This window comes from Chrysemys picta, chromosome 8, assembly GCF_011386835.1.
Source record: "Chrysemys picta bellii isolate R12L10 chromosome 8, ASM1138683v2, whole genome shotgun sequence".
Taxonomy (NCBI): domain Eukaryota; kingdom Metazoa; phylum Chordata; order Testudines; family Emydidae; genus Chrysemys; species Chrysemys picta.
Genome location: NC_088798.1, coordinates 58,085,705 through 58,104,925, shown reverse-complemented (window position 1 = coordinate 58,104,925; position 19,221 = coordinate 58,085,705). Strand labels below are relative to the sequence as shown.

At 43.2% G+C, this 19,221-nt stretch overlaps 1 protein-coding gene across 17 annotated transcripts in view; it reads left to right on the top strand.

The window, feature by feature from the left end:
• The window catches only part of RALGPS2 (Ral GEF with PH domain and SH3 binding motif 2), a 286,135-nt gene that overhangs the window by 93,465 nt on the left and 173,449 nt on the right, over nucleotides 1-19,221 (top strand). For all 17 annotated transcript variants that reach the window (XR_010590027.1, XR_010590025.1, XR_010590028.1 and 14 more), the window contains one exon: nucleotides 14,387-14,476. Coding sequence is in view for 12 of the 17 variants with exons in the window: in XM_005304201.5 (XP_005304258.1) it covers nucleotides 14,387-14,476 (90 nt within the window). In the remaining 5 variants the exon portion in view is untranslated. The remainder of the gene's footprint in view (nucleotides 1-14,386; nucleotides 14,477-19,221) is intronic.

Below are 19,221 nucleotides of genomic sequence, written 5' to 3'. Positions count from 1 at the left end.
TATCAGTGTTAAAAATCATCCAAGTGGAATGTTTAATATATATATTTTTGTCATTCACTGCTAAATATTTGGGGTTGACATGCCTGTGATGTAAACGGCTTGCTTAGGTGCAACAGTGTGATTACTTTAGTCCTGTTTAGTATCAGAGGGGTAGCCGTGTTAGTCTGAATCTGTAAAAAGCAACAGAGGGTCCTGTGGCACCTTTAAGACTAACAGAAGTATTGGAGCATAAGCTTTCGTGGGTGAATGCCCACTTCATCAGACGCCGCGTCTGAAGGCGTCTGATGAAGTGGGCATTCACCCATGAAAGCTTATGCTCCAATACTTCTGTTAGTCTTAAAGGTGCCACAGGATCCTCTGTTGCTTTTTAGTCCTGTTTGTTTCTATTAAGCTTTTTTGTTAAATAACAAATTTTGATGAATAAGAGAAGGAAAAGATATTAAGTAGGTTTTCCCCCAGATGTTTGCTGTACATTTCCTTTCATACGGTGGTCTGGGTGAAGGGTTTAGTGTAAAAAGGGTTCCTGATGAAATAGAAACATTTTTCCCATTTATAAGAATATTTAGTGTCTTTGATTTGTGTAGCAGTTCTTGTCCCAAAAAACATGGTGTTGAATTCTGTCAGAATGGTTACATTTTTATTGTGCTCCTGAGAAGACTGTTGAAAATGTGGCTAGATGGCTGTATACCGCTGTTAATCCCAAATTATGAAAGGCAGTGGAAATCCGACCACTGAAAGCAGTTGGCTAAAGCTTGTTACAAATCGCAAACAGCCTGTCTGATTGTGCTAAACTGACTTGCCAGTGAGTCTTGTGTTTGACATAATTTATCAGCCAGAATGACCTGAAGAAAAGCTCTGTGTAGCTCAAAAACTTGTCTTTGGTTGGTCCAGTGAAACCTATTACCTCACCCACCTTGTCTCAGCCAAAATGTCTTCATTTGCTCAAGCTTATGAAAGTCAGTTTGTCTTCTTTATTCAGTTTTTATTTTAAAATGCATCTTTTTATATAAGTCCCTGATACTGTGTTAAATAATTTAGTTGTCTCAACAATTACTTGAAATTAGGGCTATCAAGCAATTAAAAAAAATCGCGATTAATCGTGTGATTAATTGCACTGTTAATAATAGAATACCATTTATTTAAATATTTTGGGTGTTTCCTACATTTTCAAATGTATTGCTTTCAATTATAATGCAGAATACTACGTGTACAATGCTCACTTTATATTTATTTTTGATTACAAGTATTTGCATTGTAAAAAAACAAAAGAAATAGTATTTTTCAATTCACCTAATACAAGTACTGTAGCGTAACCTCTTTATCATGAAAGTTTAACTTACAAATGTAGAATTATGTTCAAAAAAACCTGCATGCAAAAATAAAATCTAAAATTTTAGAGCCTGCAAGTCAACTCAGTCCTTCTTCTTGTTCAGCCAATCACTCAGACAAACAAGTTTGTTTACCTTTGCAGGAGACAATGCTTCCCTCTTCTTGTTTACAATAACACCTGAAAGTGAGAACAGGCGTTCGCGTGGCACTGTTGTAGCCGGCGTCGCAAGATATTTATGTGCCAGATGCGCTAAAGATTCATATGTCCCTTCATGCTTCAACCACCATTCCAGGGGACATGCATCCATGCTGATGACTGGTTCTGCTTGATAACAATCCAAAGCAGTGTGGACCAATGCATGTTTATTTTCATCATCTGAGTCAGATGCCACCAGCAGAAGGTTGATTCTTCGAGTGATTGCTCCTGTGTATTCCACAGTAGGTGTGCGTGCTCGCCATGTGAACCGGTGCCGGAAGTTTTTCCCTTAGCAGTACCCGTAGTGGGGGAGCACCGCTGCGACCCCTGGAGTAGCGCCTCTATATCGCGCTATAAGGGGAGCTGTGCACTCCCCCCCCACCCTCAGTTCCTTCTTGCTGCCAGTGAAGGTAGTCGGAACTTAGTGCTCCAGCTCTGCTGCAGCACTGCAAACCTTAGTAGTACAACACTTCTTAGTAATCCAAATTTCTAGTTAGTGGCCTGGCTCAGGGCATGCCCCGTGCCCCAGGCTTCAAGTCGTGCGACTCCTGTTGCAGTTCTATGCCCAGAAGCGATCCACATACTCAGTGTCTTCGCTGTCTGGGCGAGACTCATGTAAGTGAGCATTGTAAAATCTGCTGGTTGTTCAAACCAAGAACGAAACGCGAACGAGATATCTGTCTCCGGGCCTTACTAATGGAGTCTGCATTGGCACCCGCACGCCATCACGATCTGGTGCCGGGCGCGTCTTCGGTGTGCAGCGACGCCCCATCAGCTAGTCGGCACCGCTCCCCCGCTAAGAAACAAGGGAAGACTCAGCAGCACCGAGAAAAGGACAGGGGCGACGCCGCACCTGAGTTGGGCAGCCCACGATTCCCCTCGGGACCCAGACCTCTGACTCGCGCTGAGTGGAGTAGTCCGGTCCCGTCAGTGCATGCCTCCCTGGCAGTGAGGGTACCATCGACGCCGGAGGCAGCGCAGGCAGTGCATTATAGCTCGCCCTTCCGGTGCCGAGTGTGCCACCCGAGACAGGCCCTTGCTCCAGAGGGAAGCAGCCACTGGGAGCTCATCGACCCTCCCCAGTTCGGCATAGCCGCCGCTCTGAGGATGAGGTGCCTACCCATTCTGCGGGACCATCTCGTAGCCCGCGCCAGACGCCCATGCCATTGGCTGACTCGCCTGAGAGGGAGTCCCGAGGCTCCTCCGCTACTGGAAGGGGTCGCAGGTACCGAGGTAGGAGGCGTCGACGAGCCTCTTCCTACAGGAGTTATAGGAGCAGGTCTCCATGCCATCGGCACCGACGCTCAGACTCGCGTGATCGCTCCGACAGGCGTCGTTCGCGAAGCACCCCTCGGCCAGCACCGGCACCTAACCGTCGTAGCCACAGTCACCGTGGTGACTCTGGAAGCAGTACCTCTGATGGGTATAGGTCTTCCTCGTCGAGATCTAAATCTCAAGGGTGGCACCGATGAGGCCGTGGATGTTCCCATCGCTCGTGTGGCACCGTGTGCGCGTCAGCAACGTTATCCTTGGCACCCAGCCGCCCATCCCCGGGCCGCGCCACCCCGCACTATCTAGCGGCTCCGCTAGGTCCCCAAGTGGGGCACTGGCAAGGGGCACCCTGGCATGGACAATGGTGTCAGTAGGCACCTTGGCCCCAACCGCCGGTACCAGCACGACCCTGTTCGGTGGCAGGGGCATCACAGGTGCATTCAGTGACCCTGCCTCAACACCGGGAGCAGATCCAATCCCTTCACCGGCACCGGAGGAATCCATTGTGGTGCCACCACCCGCCTTACAGGAAGACTTTAAGGCTTACCAGGAGCTCCTTAGGTGGGTCGCCTCCAATTGCCAGCTCCAGGCCAAGGAGATGGAGGAGCCGTTGGACACGTTCTTCCACGTCTTGTCGTCCTCGGCACTGGGCTGTGTGGCCCTACCTCTCCACCAAGGGGTGACCAATATCTCCACGTCACTTTGGCAAACCCCGGCGTCCTTGGCGCCAATTTCAAAAAAGGCGGAGAGGAAGTACTTTGTGCCAGCAAAGGGGCACGAATATTTGTACTGTCACCCGGTACCCAACTCTCTGGTGGTGGAATCGGTAAACCACTGAGAGAGGCATGGCCAACCCGCGCCCATCCCCAAAGATAGACTCCAGAAGACTGGATACCTTCGGCAGGAAGGTTTATTCATCGGCGAGCTTCCAGCTCAGGGTGGCTAATCATCAAGCCCTCCTGAGCCTCTATGATTTTAACCTGTGGGAGTCCCTGCCAAAGTTCAAACCTCTTCTTCAGGAAAAGGATAAGGAGTTCAGAGCTTTGGTCGACGAAGGCACGGCGGCGGCGAAAGCGGCCCTCCAAGCAGCTTCGGACATGGCAGATACAGCAGCCCGTTTGATGGCCTCTGCTGTTGCCATGCGCAGGGCGTCATGGCTCTCGCTGTCAGGGCTGTCCGCGGAGTCCCAGTCCCTCATGCAGGACTTGCCTTTCGACGGGAAAGCCCTGTTTGCGGATCAGACAGACACCCGTCTACACGGGATGAAGGACTCCTGCACCACCCTGCAAACTCTGGGCCTATATGTCCCACTGGCTAAGGACAAACCCAGGCCACAGACCTCGGCTCCTCCAAGTAGGGGCAGATATGAGCCCTCCACCTAAGAGGGCGAGGGAGTAGACACGTAGGTCCCAGCGCCAGTCCCGCTCGGCCCCGCGATCTGGGTCCTCCAAGGGCAAAAGGCAGGGGAAGAGGTGCTTTTGATTCTTTGTGGGGGGCCACCGGGCCTGTTGTCAGGAGAGCCCCCCAGTCAATAAAGTTTGTGTTCTGCAACCGTTTATCTGCCTTCCGAGTGCAATGGTCCTGTATAACGTCAGACCAGTGGGTCCTCAGCACCATTTCCAGGGGCTAAATGTTGCAGTTCATTTTGCCCCCCCTCCACCACCCCTCGCCCCCGGAAATCCCCGGGGACCCAGAGCACGCCCTTCTTCTGGACCAGGAGGTGACGCGCCTCCTCACCCTGGGTGCAGTGGAGAAGGTGCCTCGGGAATTCCAGGGCAGGGGTTTCTACTCCCGGTATTTCCTCATTCCAAAGGCAAACGGCGGGCTTAGGCCCATCCTCGACCTGCGGAGCCTCAACCAGTTTATGGTTCGTTACAAGTTCCGCATGGTTTCCCTGGCCTCTGTTATTCCATCCCTAGACCCGGGGGATTGGTTTGCAGCCCTAGACCTCCAGGATGCCTATTTCCACATCCATATTTTTGAGGGTCACAGGCGCTTCCTCCGCTTCCTGGTAGGGCAGGACCACTACTAGTTTACGGTCCTTCCTTTTGGCCTCTCCACGGCCCCCCGGGTTTTTACCAAATGCATGGTGGTAGTGGCAGCCTACCTCAGGGCTGCAAATTTTCTCCTACCTGGATGACTGGCTGCTCAAAGGCAAGTCTCGGTCTCAGGTGCAGGCCCAGATGAAATTCCTGCTGGCCACTTGCGAGAGTCTAGGCCTAGTGGTAAACGAGGACAAGTCCACCTTAGTGCCGGTTCAGCACATACACTTCCTAGGAGCGCAGCTGGACTTGGTGGTGGCCACGGCCTCTCTTTTCAGGGACAGGTTCGAGATGCTCAAAAGTCTCTCAGCCTCGGTCACGTCCTTCCCCGTGACAACGGCAAGTGTGTGCCTTCAACTCCTGGACCACATGGCAGCCCGCACCTCCATGGTGCCACATGCCAGGCTCAGAATGAGGCCCCTCCAACTTTGGCTGGCCTCCCAATATTCTCTGGACCGTACTAGGCCGTTCAGGAAATCCTCGCAGCTGTTCATGGCATTGGCTGAGCATATGAGCGGGCAGCGCCTTTCCCGCTGGATCACCTCGTGCATATGCACGTGTTACGACTTGGCAGGGGTTCCCCCGCCACCTATCGTAAAGGCGCATGCTACGAGAGCACAGGCCTCGTCAGCCGCCTATGTAGCCTACGTCTCTATCCAGGATATATGTAGGGTTGCCACGTGTTCCTCTGTCCACACCTTTTCCTTGCACTATGCGATCGTCTCCCAAGCACGGGATGACGCCGGGTTTGGTAGGGCGGTACTCTGTCCTGATAACCTTTAAACTTCTACCCACCTCCATCAGATTTAGCTTGGAGTCACCTACTGTGGTAACTGTCCTTTTTCTTTTTTGGTGGTTTGGGTTCTGTAGTTTCCGAATTAGAGTGTTGCTCTTTTAAGACGTCTGAAAACCTGCTTCACACCTTGTCCCTCTCAGATTTTGGAAGGCACTTCAGATACTTAAACCTTGGGTTGAGTGCTGTTGCTATCTTTAGAAATCTCACATTGGTACCTTCTTTGCATTTTGTGAAATCTAAAGTGAAAGTGTTCTTAAAATGAACAACATGTGCTGGGTTGTCATCCGAGATTGCTATAACATGAAATATGTGGTAGAATGTGGGTAAAACAGAGCAGGGGACATATAATTCTTCCCCCAAGGAGAGGATTGCCAGTCACATATTTAATTAATGCATTATTTTTTTTTAAATGAGCGTCATCAGCATGGAAACATGTCCTCTGGAATGGTGGCCGAAGCATGAAGGAGCATACGAATGTTTAGCATATCTGGCACGTAAATACCTTGCAATGCCAGGTACAAAAAGGCCATGCAAATACCTGTTCTCACTTTCTGGTGACGTTGTAACTAAGAAGCAGGCAGCATCATCTCCTGTAAATGTAAACAAACTTGTTTGTCTTCGCAATTAGCTGAACAAGAAGTAGGACTGAGTGTTGTGAAGTTTGACATTGTTTTGTTTTTGAGAGCAGTTATGTAACAACAACAAAAAATCTACATTTGTAAGTTGCACTTTCATGATAGAGATTGGACTACAGTACATGTATGAGATGAATTGAAAAATTCTATTTCTTTAGTTTATCATTTTTACAGTGCAAATAAAAAATAATATACACTTTGATTTCAATTACAACACACAATAGAATCATAGAAAATCAGGGTTGGAAGGGACCTCAGGAGGTCATCTAGTCCAACCCCCTGCTCAAAGCAGTACCAATCTCCAGACAGATTTTTGCCCCAGATCCCTAAATGGCTCCCTCAAGGATTGAACTCACAACCCTGGTTTTAGCAGGCCAGTGCTCAAACCTCTGAGCTAAACTGTCAAAAAATATTTAATAAATTTCAATTGGTATTCTATTGTTTAACAGTGCGATTAAAACTGCGATTAATCGTGATTAATTTTTTTGAGTTAATCGTGTGAGTTAACTGCGATTAATTGACAGCCCTACTTGAAATAGCTATATCTCTGGGCCCCTTGGAACTCTATTATACTCCAGGTTGTAACATTTTTTTATAATGCCATATTTTTGTATATCAGATGCAGTAATTCTCCCCTCTGTTGGAGTCTCTTAGGGCTCCTTTCTTGAATTGACTCTAGTTCATTAAATTCACTTCCCCCCTTAATGTGGAGAGAAATATGCAACAGCTTTTTGCCCCCCCAGTTATGAATTCCACAAACTGGGTTTAGACAAAACAAAAACAAGTTTATTAACTACAAAAGATAAATTTTAAGTGATTATAAGGTATAGCAAACAGATCAAAGCAGATTGCCCACAAATAAAACAGAACGCAATCTAAGATTAATATACTAAAGAAATTGGTTACAAGTAGCAAATTCTCACACTAAATGATGATGTTTTAGGCAGATTACAGAGACTTGCTTTCAGCTTAAAACTCCTGATATTCCTTTCAGAGGCCAAACAACCTCTAGCCTGGGCTCAGCCCTTCTCCCCCCAACCCCCCTCAACTCAGTCTCTGTTTCTCAAGTGTTTCCAGCAGCCTTCTTTCTCAGGTGGGAACAAACCACAATGATGTCACTCCCCTGCCTTAAATAGTTTTTGCATATGGTGAGAATCCTTTGTGTCCAAGTTTGATCCCCACCCCCGGTCAGTGGAAAAACACTGGTATTCCAAGATGGATTCCAATACCAGATGACTTGGTGACATGCCTCTGTAGGGCCATAGCAGCCATGATTCAGAGGCTGTTCTCAGCGTCCCCAGGAAGACTTCCCAAGAAGGTGAGATTAGCATCTTCAAAGACCTATTGCTCTCTCTAATGACTCTTCCTCACAGTGAGCCATCTAGACTGATTGCATTCTGTCTGGTGGGTGTCCCCCCGGTGTAAACACACTTGTAATATTACTAACTTCAGATACAGAAATGATACATGCATACAAATAGGATAATCGTATTCAGTAAATCATAACCTTTCCAATGATCTCACATGCCTTATCTTGCACAAAATACATCATAATCATGCCATATTCATATCATAACAATATCTCTGTGAAGAATATAGGGGCGTGCACAGGCAGTTCTATGTCAACTTAACTTTTGTCAACCAAACTTTGCAGTGTAAACATAGTATGAAGTTCTCCGATGAACTTCAGTCTACTGCACATGATCATTGTTGCTTCCAAAATACTATCAGCAGACCAATACTTCTGAAAAGTATCTGTAAGTGATTTAATACTCCCTTCCCTGCCACAATATGAAAGCTGGCCATGACTTTCTTTTGAAGGCTTGGGGGAAGAAGGAGGAAGACTAAGACTTGTGTACTGTTGTGACGGGGTCCCCGGGATGCAACCTGAAACTGGGGTACTGCTGAGCCCTCTGTCTTACCAACCAGGGCTCCCTCTTGCACTGTGATAATGTGACAAACTGCAAATCTCTCCAGGTCTTGCACTCACACAAACATCCACAGGCAGGGACACACCCAGCTGAGTTACATGAATGCTTTCATGAGCCACCCATGAACCAACAATAGAGAGACTCCAGCCAGTTCCCCAGCCTAGGACTTGGTGCTTGGTGTAAACCAATAGAGATACTCATTTTCCAAAATAGAACTTTGCACACAATAAAGAAACAGACAACAAAATTAAAGTGCTAACAAACAAAGCCGAAATCTCATTACAGGCGAGTCTCATCTTACGCTGGGGTTATGTTCTGCTGTCACCGTGTAAAGCGAAAATTGCGTATAGTCAAAATTACATTGAGTGTAATGGCGGGTGGAATCGCCCGCACTACAGGTACAGTATTAAAATTGTTATTTTTCTCTTTTTTTGTTTTTGTTTTTGCCGACCGCGCAAAGCTGAATTCGCGCATGTTAAATGCGCGTAAGATGAGACTCGCCTGTATTCAAAGCGGGTTGTAAAAATCTCTGAAAGGAGATGTAGAAACGCGATGGAGCAGCGAACTACTCATGTTTAAGACAATCAAGGAGCAGTGGGACAGAATATATGCATTTTTGACAGAAAATGGGGATACTCAGCTCATTGATAGCATTGACCACAATACCTTGAACATCTTAATAGAGTTCCTTAGCCTTCAAAGAAGTGTCAGATGCACTAGAGCAGTCATCTAGAGCAGTGGTCTCCAAAGTGGGGTGTGCGCAAAAGTATTCTTGGGGGTGCGCGGCAGGAGGAGTGGTTCCCCCCCTCCCCCTTCAGCAGTTTGGACGGGAGTCCGAGCGGCTTTTTTTTTCTTTGCTTCAGCAAAAATGGTAGAGCTGGTGCGGCAGGGGGTGCGTGCTCAAAAATTTTTTACTGATAGGGGTGCGCGATCAAAAAAGTTTGGAGACCACTGATCTAGAGTAGTCATCGCAGCCCAGTCTCCACTTAGTGCCCATTTGGTACAAAAGGCTGAAAAAGCATCTCCATCCTTCTACCACTGATGAAGATAGTCTAAGTCAAAGCTTTGCAATGTCTCATGGAAAAATTTGAAATTAGACCTATGCATAGAGTAGCGGTTTTCCTACACCTGCAAACGAAGGGGACGAAATGTTTTCACTGAAGAAGAGAGACAGAAAGATTATCAAGAAACCAAGAAGCTTGTCTCATTGCATGAAGAAAAATATTGCTGCAATGAATCTTATGCTTCTTTTGTCACCTAAATAGACTACATTAACAAAGGAGAAAAAATTGTCACATAGAGTTTGAGGATTCGAATAATGAATGTGGAAATGATGATGATGACGAAGTGTCAAAGTATGTCACCCTGATGCTGACAAAGAATGAAGATGTGCAGCTGCTGGAGTGGTGGAGACAACAGAAGCACAATTTTCCTCTTTTTTTCAGTCGAGTTGCACGGTTTGTGCATTCCACCGTCCCTGCATCCAGGGTACCGTCCGAGAGAGCCATCTCAGTCTCTGGTTGCACAGTTAATGAGAATCAAACTTCACTTTAGCCAGGAACTGTGGATGATTTAATGGTTTTACACAGTAATATTTCAAAGAAAATCAACTGTTCCAAGAGACATCTAAGACGAAGTCCCGCAATTCAGGGCTGGTATAAGTCACAAGCTAAACAGGTGCCCAACTTTTTATTTTATAGTTCAGTTTGTGATTTTGAGTATTATTGACTTGAGATATTTATTTTATTATTTTTGTATGTAAAATGCTATTTGTTCTGATGCCTGTTTAAAATAATATAGCAAGTGTGTGCATTTATGAAGCCATATAGCTTCCTTATACAGTATTGATGAATGCACATTGATGCTCCTCCTGAGAGGTACAGTGAGATAGGGTGCTGGTGCATGAGCAGATGCGGATACATATGAAAGTGGGGTGCGGATCGCGGGTCAGATACAAGTTATTTATTGTGGATGCGGATCCAAATTTTTATATCCCCACAGCTCTCTATCTGTAAGAAGACCTCAGTTTCAAGTCTCCTTTTTTTAAAAGGTCTTCCCCTCCGCACGGATATTCAGGATAGGTAAACTTTAGCCAGGATGTCTTTTCCTGGGTTCTACAATTTTTCTAGGTGCTTTTAGCTAGTATCGTCTGGTTAGGGAGGCAGCCTCTCTTTGCCAGATTGCACCACTAATTGTGAGCATGGTTTTCTATGTATACTAATACATACATTCATAACCACACTCTTCATACATATCTCCTAATGACCATTAAGTTTAATACATTACAAGCTTTCATAAAAAAATCTTACTCGCCTTTTATAATATAATAAAGTTGTATATAATCTGTTGATTCAACTGCTTATTCTTTGGGGTCAAACTCCCTATTCTCCCCTTGGCGTGTTTTGGACCCTGATTGTCACAGGTGCAGAGAACCCAGCTGCTGGTGGTGTTCCAAAGCTGCCTGGGCCCATATGCTGCTGGGCTGTTTACTGCAATAGAGCTAATCAAACTCCTCCCAGAGTAGCATAGGAAAGTCTCCTGTCACCGGGGAAGAAACAAGGCTGACATAACTAGAAATCTTTGAAAGGATTGCAGAGTATCTCCACGAAAGCTTCATTTAGATCTCTCAAGAGGATAAAAGGGATGCCCTTATTCAGATAAACAAAGTATGCTTCCTCTCCCTCTCCCCCGCCTAGCCCAGTAAACCAAAGAATTGAAAAGTGGACACTGAGTCTACTTTCTGACACTAATCTGATGTGGACTGTGTAATCAGATTGCCATACTAATTTCTTTGAATTTATTCCCTAATGTTTTATTTTCTGACATTATAGTACTAAAGTAAGCAATCAAAAGTCAATGCCTTTGTTCTTTAAATCTGCAGATGAGATGGGCACCATTTTAAAATGGGGAATGATGGTGGAAGGGGGTTTAGGTAGGAAGATGAGGTTTTGGGTAACAAAAGGCAAAAAATTTATTATAAATCGCATGTATGTGCTTAACGAGCTCCCTTCCCCTTCATCAGCAAGCTTATCTGCACTCACTTGGTGGGACTGGTTTGAAACCGCTGCTGTGTTTTCCACCTCCAATTATCAGTAACCAGTTTGCTTAAAAATTATTGAAAACTGAGCTCCGTATGTAATGCTCCTCTAGGTATTACACAGTTTTGTAGTATTTGGAATATAAATGTCTGATTCTGAACCTTCGTTTGATACCAGAATGTTGTCAAAGAGCTGTTTTGCTCCATGATTGTGCGTCTAACCAAATTTCTGTGACTTCAACAAGAATACAGTACTTTAGGGACTTGACTCTCTCTCCTGGTGCTGTTCTGTATAAACAAATATGGAACTGTAAAACTGCACGGTGTGAGGTTAGATAGGATAAACAAGGTTTTTTCTTACTGGAAGTAGACACGGGAATAGTGTCTGATTATACATCCAGCCAGAGTCTGCAAGAAGTAATTTATTAGTTTCTCAGAAGTTGAAGAAGCAGTACAAGTTTGGGGATGGGAGGAGTAATGCAGCAGAGAATGCGTCTATAGTGTTTATTTTTTAGAACTCTGTAAACAGCAGTTGCATTACATCCTGCTAAACCTTGATCTTTTTTCAGCATTTTTAACAGTGTAACAAAGAAAAAGTTGCAAGATAAGGTACATCAGTTTTCACTTGCTAATTCGTCATGACTAGAAAGTATTTTTATTTTTTTATATTAAAACTTTGTCAATTTTATTTTAATTTTTAAATATTTAAAGTGAAAGCTTGAAATGTTAATGCAATTTTAGATGTGTTGTATTTGGTAGCAGCCACACTTTAAAAAAGAATGTTCCAGTAACACATTTGCTGTAGACTTCACACTATATAGCAGGGGTGGGCAAACTACGCCCGAGAGCTGCATCTGGCCCACCAGCCGTTTTAATCCAGCCCTTGAGCTACCGCTGGGGAGCGGGATCTCCTCTCCGGCACTTCAGCCAGGGAGCAGGGTTGGGGGCCGCTCCACGCAGCTCCTGGAAGCAGCGACATGTCCCCCCTCCGGCTCCTACACATAGGGGCAGCCAGGGGGCTCCACTCTGCACGCTACCCCCACCCCAAGCACCGCCCCCTGCAGCTCCCGTTGGCTGGGAACCATGGCTTGAGGTAAGCATTGCCCGTAGCCTGCACCCTGAGCCAACCCCCTACCCCAGTCCTGATCCCCCTCCCGCCCACCAAACCCCTCAGTCCCAGACTGGAGCACCCTCCTACACCCCAAACCCCTCATCGCCTGCACCCCCAGCCGGAACCCTCCTTCCGCCCCGCCCCAGCCTGGAGCCTGCACCCCCAGCCAGAGCCCTCACCCCCTCCCGTACCCCAACCCCAATTTCATGAGCATTCATGACCCACCATACAATTTCTATACCCAGATGTGGCCCCCGGGCCAAAAGTTTGCCCACCCCTGCTATATAGTATATAATCTTACTACAGTAGAACCTCAAAGTTACAAACACTTTGGGAATGGAGGTTGTTCATAACTCTGAAATGTTCGTAACTGAACAAACTGTTATGGTGGTTCTTTCAAAAGTTTACAGCTAAACATTGACTTAATACAGCTTTGAAACTTTACTGTGCAGAAGAAAAATGTTGCTTTCCCTTTATTTTTTTTAGTAGTTTGTTTAACACAGTACTGTATTTGCTTTTTTTGTGTGTCTGTCTGCTGCTGCCTGATTGTGTACTTCTAGTTCCAAATAAGGTGGTTGAACCGTCAGTTTGTAGCTGGTGTTCATAACTCGGTTCTACTGTAGTATATTAAAAATATAACATTTGTGAATCTTATAAGACTTTAACAAGGACATTTTTATAGTATAAATTACTTGTAAGTATCAGCTTATCTAGCAATGACAAGACATCAAACTGTGGAATCTAGAGTATAGCAAGGCCTTCCTACTTTAGGCCTTGATTTAGTTTAAATATTATTGGTCGGATTTTCAGAAGTGCTGAGCATCCACAAATCCCATTGAAGTTAATGTAAGCTGCTAGTGCTCAGTACCTTTGAAAATCAGACCATATCACTTTGTAGTAATGTAAACTTGTAATTGAGGTTGCAGTTCAACTTTTATTGTATCCAGTTATGTCTATTCATAACTGTCTCAGATTTTCTTTTTGCCTTGGAACTGAAACTTTCCACTCTAGGAATGAAATCCTGACCCCATTTAAGAGAGTGGGAGTTTTGCTATTGATTTCAGTGGAGCCGAAACTGAACTCAAGCCAGGTCTCAGCTCAAAAGTGAATGTTTTTGGGACGTTTACACACAACATATTCAGTTGTTTTTGAGATTGGTGATTTGGGGGAAAAATACTTTCTCCATTTAAAAATAGGCTTTCTACATACACTTACTTCAAACAGCAGAACTTTAAAGCTTACCTTCATACATGGTTAGCCCTCAGTGAAGAAATCTATGAGGCAAGGTTAGCTTTTGTGGGGGAGGAGGAAAGGTTTAGGAACAACTTTCAAATGAGAAAATAGGAATTAAAAATCGGTGTGTGCATGCAACACACTTTTTTTTTTTAACTGCAAGTTTTTAGTTATGTTATTGCCTGAAGTACTGTGGAGTTATACAGTTTCATAGTGGTTAAATTCATAATTCTATAGTATCAAAATAATATTTTCCCTCTAAATTCAGAGTAGTGTAGTTTAAATTCTCTGGCATCACAGAAAAACACAATTGCATAACTTCATAAGCAGAATTTTTGTTTATCTGTTGTAGCTGTTGTAGGTCTTGCAGTTTATAGAGTTTATATAATAGAATTCTAAACTTCATATTATAGTTAGCTATAATTTTTTAAAAATCTAATGTAATTAAATGCAAATATCTACATTAATGCAACTTAAAGTTGTAAACTTCAAATATTATAGGAAATTTGAAAGTTCAGGATCTCAGAGCAATATTAATGTAGTCACATTTTGCATATAGGGAAGTGTTTTGAATTATTAAGGCTTTTAAGTTAATTTATTTAATAAGTATTATGTGCAGTTTGGGTCAGCTAAGATTTTTATAGCAATGTTAACTTTTGCATTTCCTAACTTACAAAGTTGCTGTAAGTATATTTGGTTTGATGTAGTTTTTAATGTATTTAATTTTTTCACTTCATATATGAAACATACTTGCTTTAACTGCCTTTTTATGTGTTTTAAAACTAGGTGAATTTTCTTTTTCAGGTAAGCTTCTGGGTCGTTAGAGAGATTCTTCATGCACAAACTTTAAAAATAAGAGCTGAAGTTTTGAGCCACTATATTAAAACTGCTAAGGTAAGACTTTATTTGTTTTGGGACTTGATATGCTGTAACTTTTATATGCGAGTTCACCCTTTCAAAAATGCATGTGGATAAATATTTGTTTAACACTCCATTTGGCTGCAGTGGTGTCTGTTAACATGTGGTAGTGTTTGGCCTCATCAGTGTGACAACATCAGCAGAAAGGGTGACAGACCAAAGCTCCAGAACTGGAGTTATATGCCTAAAGAAAAATTTACTTGGTTTAAGAAAATGCTTTCAGATGCTGTATTTCAAATAATTTACTAATTAATTTTTACTAATTTTAATGTTTACTAATTTTATTTTTCTATCAGTATAATTTTTCCCGTTTTGATGGATAATCTGAATTAAGCATCTGTCGCTATTTGCAGGCTCTGAATATTTTACTTTGCTCTGGCAGCTGTTCTTTAAAATACATTGTTTATTTTTGCTGCTTGGAAGGAAAGGGCCTGAGACCTCTTTTCTTCTAATAATAATGTTATGGCTAATATCAATCTGTCTGGTATGAAATACTTTCTTTTGGGTGTAATACAATTTCAAAAATATTTTTTTGAGTAAAGGTGTAGTATATCAAGCAGCCGCTAGCCATGTTTCCCTCATCTCATATTAATGTTGCCTGTTCCAATACATTAGCTAATCATCCATGTACAAATCCTGTTGTTACTTGTGTGAATACTCGTCCATTGTGCAACCTCTGCGTGGGGCTGCGTTCCCTGCGAAGCTCTAGACAGCTCCCTACGAAGTACTATGAAATGTTTTGAGGGCAAGATAGAAGATCTCCTATTCTCTTCCCTGTCTCTCTGCTTCATGGTTTCTTATAGCACCTATCACTATAATATCTAGGTGATGGAAGCTATCCCAAGCATTAGGTTCCCACATTTCCCCCCATAGATCTTAGCATCCATCTGGAAAAAAATCAGAGGGGGGAGACAGGGTTTTAGAATTCTACTTGTTTAGAATTCAAACCCTTGTATGTCTCTTAACAGTGTTACTGGGGTTGAAGTGATGTAGGTTTTGTCAGTTAAAACTTGTCAGAGTTGTGTGCAAGTGGGTTTGGGCATGCCTTTTCTATTCAGGTCGTTATAGTCTTCATCACTATTTAATGCCTTAAATTTTGCCCTGAAAAATAAGATTAGGAGAAAGAAAAGGGATAAAACCTCTAGGATCTATTTTAACTGAAATTTTATTAAAAAGTAGTAACATTAAAAAGATTTTGTTCTGTTCCTGACTGCACTCTTTAACAGAAATATATGGCTAGAATCACTCCCCTGTTTACATCTGGAGAAACTGTCATAGAACTAGGCAAAGGTCCCCAAAGGTCAACCAGGAGTTGGGGAGGTTATGCAGGAGATCAGTAATAGTACAGAAGTTTGGAATGGCTGATTGAAAAAAGGACCTGGTCAGGGGATGTTAGGTGTGCACACATTCAGCACCAACTTGAAGCCGATTTGGCTCCAGTACTCCTATATATTGCCCATTGGGTAATTAAAGCTTCTCTTTTCTGATGGAAATCCCTAAGGGAGGGCAATGGTGGAAACTCCACCTGACCTTCCTGTAAGTGAATTTGCCTGGGTGGAGGTAAAAGGGACCCCATTAGCTAGGAGGGATTCAATTTATACCCTGTTCTGTCTTCAGAAAATCTTGTCCAGTTAGCACTTGTAAATACCATTACTGAACTGCCACTTATTTTCAATTCATTGTTGTATTACAGCCACTGACACACAGCCTGAAATACTGTATGCAATATTCTGCCAAGAGCTCCCTCTCTGAAATGTCTGCAGTTTTGAGATAATTGTGGAAGCCCACTACGTTTTATCATTCGCTTTAGCCATGGAATTGAGATTTGTGTTTAATAGTAAAACGCACACAATTTACTGAAAGTAGTTCTTGAGTCTTTAATCTGTTATAACACATTAACCCTGAGCTAAATGTTAGCTTCAGGAAGCGTGCTTATTCTAAAGCACCTTCTATTACCAGGCATGTAATGCACCTTTGTCAGCTTTGTGGAAAGTACTTACTGGTACTTTACCTGCCTGCCAATATTCATAACTCCAGCATTTTTATTAACACGCAATTCCCAGTTGTTGGTTGTGAAGTGACTCAAATTATATTCTAATCCCTGGAAAACTCTGCAGATTTCTCCACTCAAATCAGGAAGAATCTTGTGTTGTTGATACTTAGTGTCACCCTCATTGCAATGAAATATAACTAAATTCTAATCATCACACTTATTCACCTCATACAATATAGTTTGATTTCTGATACATTAAAGGAAACATCAAAACACAGATTCTGCTAATATGTTCTCCATCCTGTACTTTCATAACACAGGAATTCTACTTAGTGTCTGACTTCATCCCTGGAACTAGAATGTGGTTTCTGAACTTGTGAACACAAGACGCCTCTGTATTTCCTAACTTTTCTTCTGTTTAGACCCAAATTCATTTCTGTTCTTTATACATTTGGTATTATCTTTTATTGTAAATTGTTTTCGTCACAAGTTTAATGAAATGGAGGTTATAGAAAATATAGGATAACACGAATCCCACATTATCTAAACTGTTCTATTTTTCAAAAGTTGTCCATTTTGCACTTGCAGAGTTTGAGACACATGGAAGCTTCTTTCAGAGATGTTGAGAAAATGTACACACATCGTTTGGTCAATAATAGTTTTTTGTTTTTTTTTGTCTACACAGATTCCCACTCTTGGGGTTATTCTTCCCTTTTAAAATGCAAGCCTGAAGCACTTCAACTGTCTGTTCAAGTCAGTTCATGAGTTTAAGGAGTCAAATGTTTTCAAGTGAGGCTATATCAGATACATACACCAGAAACAATCATTTTAAGGTTTAGTTTTGCATCTTATCAGTTTAAACTGAGGTCCTCTCAACATCCTCCTTACTTCAGGCATGCAGAAAAGCCAACACTAGAGAGAGAAACATGTTCCATCTATAGCTGCTGAGTCTGTGGCCCTATTGGCATCAAATCAGCAATTTTGATGGGATGCCTGGGAGCCTTAGTTTCTGTAGAAAATACAGAAAATACCCTCCACCGTGGTTCCCATTTGAGGACTGTTTCTCTTAATGTTCTGTGACATGAAGTGGAAAATACATAAGACCAGTGAGTACTAATAATAATCCAGAAACGATTTTCAATCCTATTCCCCTCCATCATTGTTGTTCATTATTTACATTACCGTAGCAGTACTAATGCACCAGGACCCTATTGTGCTAAGGACTACAGAAACAGAATGAAAAGAGAGTCCCTGCCTCTAAAGTGTTTATAATCTAAGTCGAAGACAGTAACAACAGATGGATACATATAGATGGAGGAGTGGAAGGAAACAGTGACACAGTATTCGTCAGCATGAAGGCAGTGGCCTAACCATTGTCAAGATTTTTTGTTGGCATCATAACAAAGGAGAGTTTTCTTTAAGAGGGATTTGAAGGAGGAAAATAAGGTAGCTTTGCAGATGGTTTATGGGGAGCTCCTCCCAAGCATGAGGGGTAGCATGGGAGAAAGCACAATGATGCTAATTTGAAAAATCTAACAAGTGGGTGACGGACACTGACATAGTTGCCTGGTCAGAGGAAGGGGCTGACACTTCAACAGTGAATGGGAGATGGTATGTAGGGTGGAGAGGGCCTTAAAAGTGAGAACAAACAGTTCATATTTAATGTGATCGAGAAGGTGGAGCCTGTGGAGGGATGCAAAGAGAGAATTACCATGAGCAAAGCAGTGGGCAAGGAGAATGATCTTTGCAGCAAGATTCTGAATGGATATGAGGGAGGCAAAATTACATTTATCAGGGCCAGAGAAAGATATTGTAGTAATCAAGATGAGAACCAGGACAAGAAATTTTGCTGTGTGGATTGACTAGGATAGGCTGGATCTTAGAGATGTCTTGCAGAAAGAATGTAGAGAATATAGATATATCTTGATGTGAGGACATAGAGACATCAGAGTCGAAGATGACACCCATGTTACAGGCCTGAGTGACAGGCAGAATGGTGGTGGTGTCCACAGTGATCAAGAAAAGAGGTAGGGGAGAGGACTTGTGGGCAGAAAGATTAAGAGCGCCATTTGACTTATGTTGAGCTTGACTGACAGGCAGACCTCCGTGAGGAAATAGCAGAACGTGATGCCAAGATTTTAGCTTGGGTAGAAGGAGACAGGTCTGTAGTAAAGAGCACTCCATGTTCCCTGCCTTTTCCTCATGCCTTTTCAGTGATCTTGTTCACAAGAAAGCTATTGTGATCCTAGGATGTGTAAACAGAGGAATTTTGAGTAGGGGTAGAGAGGTTTGGAGCTCTATATTTGGCACTGGTGCGACTGCTGCTGGAAAACTATGTCCGGTTTTGGTGCCCATAATTCAAGAAAGATGTTGATAAATTGTAAAGGGTTCAGAGAAGAGCGCTGAGAATGATTAAAGGATTAGAAAACATGCCTTTATAGCAGGGGTGGGCAACCTATGGCACGCGAGCTGATTTTCAGTGGCACTCACACTGCCTGGGTCCTGGCCACTGGTCTGGGGGGCTCTGCATTTTAATTTGATTTTAAATGAAGCTTCTTAAACATTTTAAAAACCTTATTTACTTTACATACAACAATAGTTTAGTTATATATTATAGACTTATAGAAAGAGACCTTCTAAAAACGTTACAATGTATAAATTAGAGTGAATAAATGAAGACTCGGCACACCACTTCTCAAAGGTTGCCGACCCCTGCTTTATAGTGATA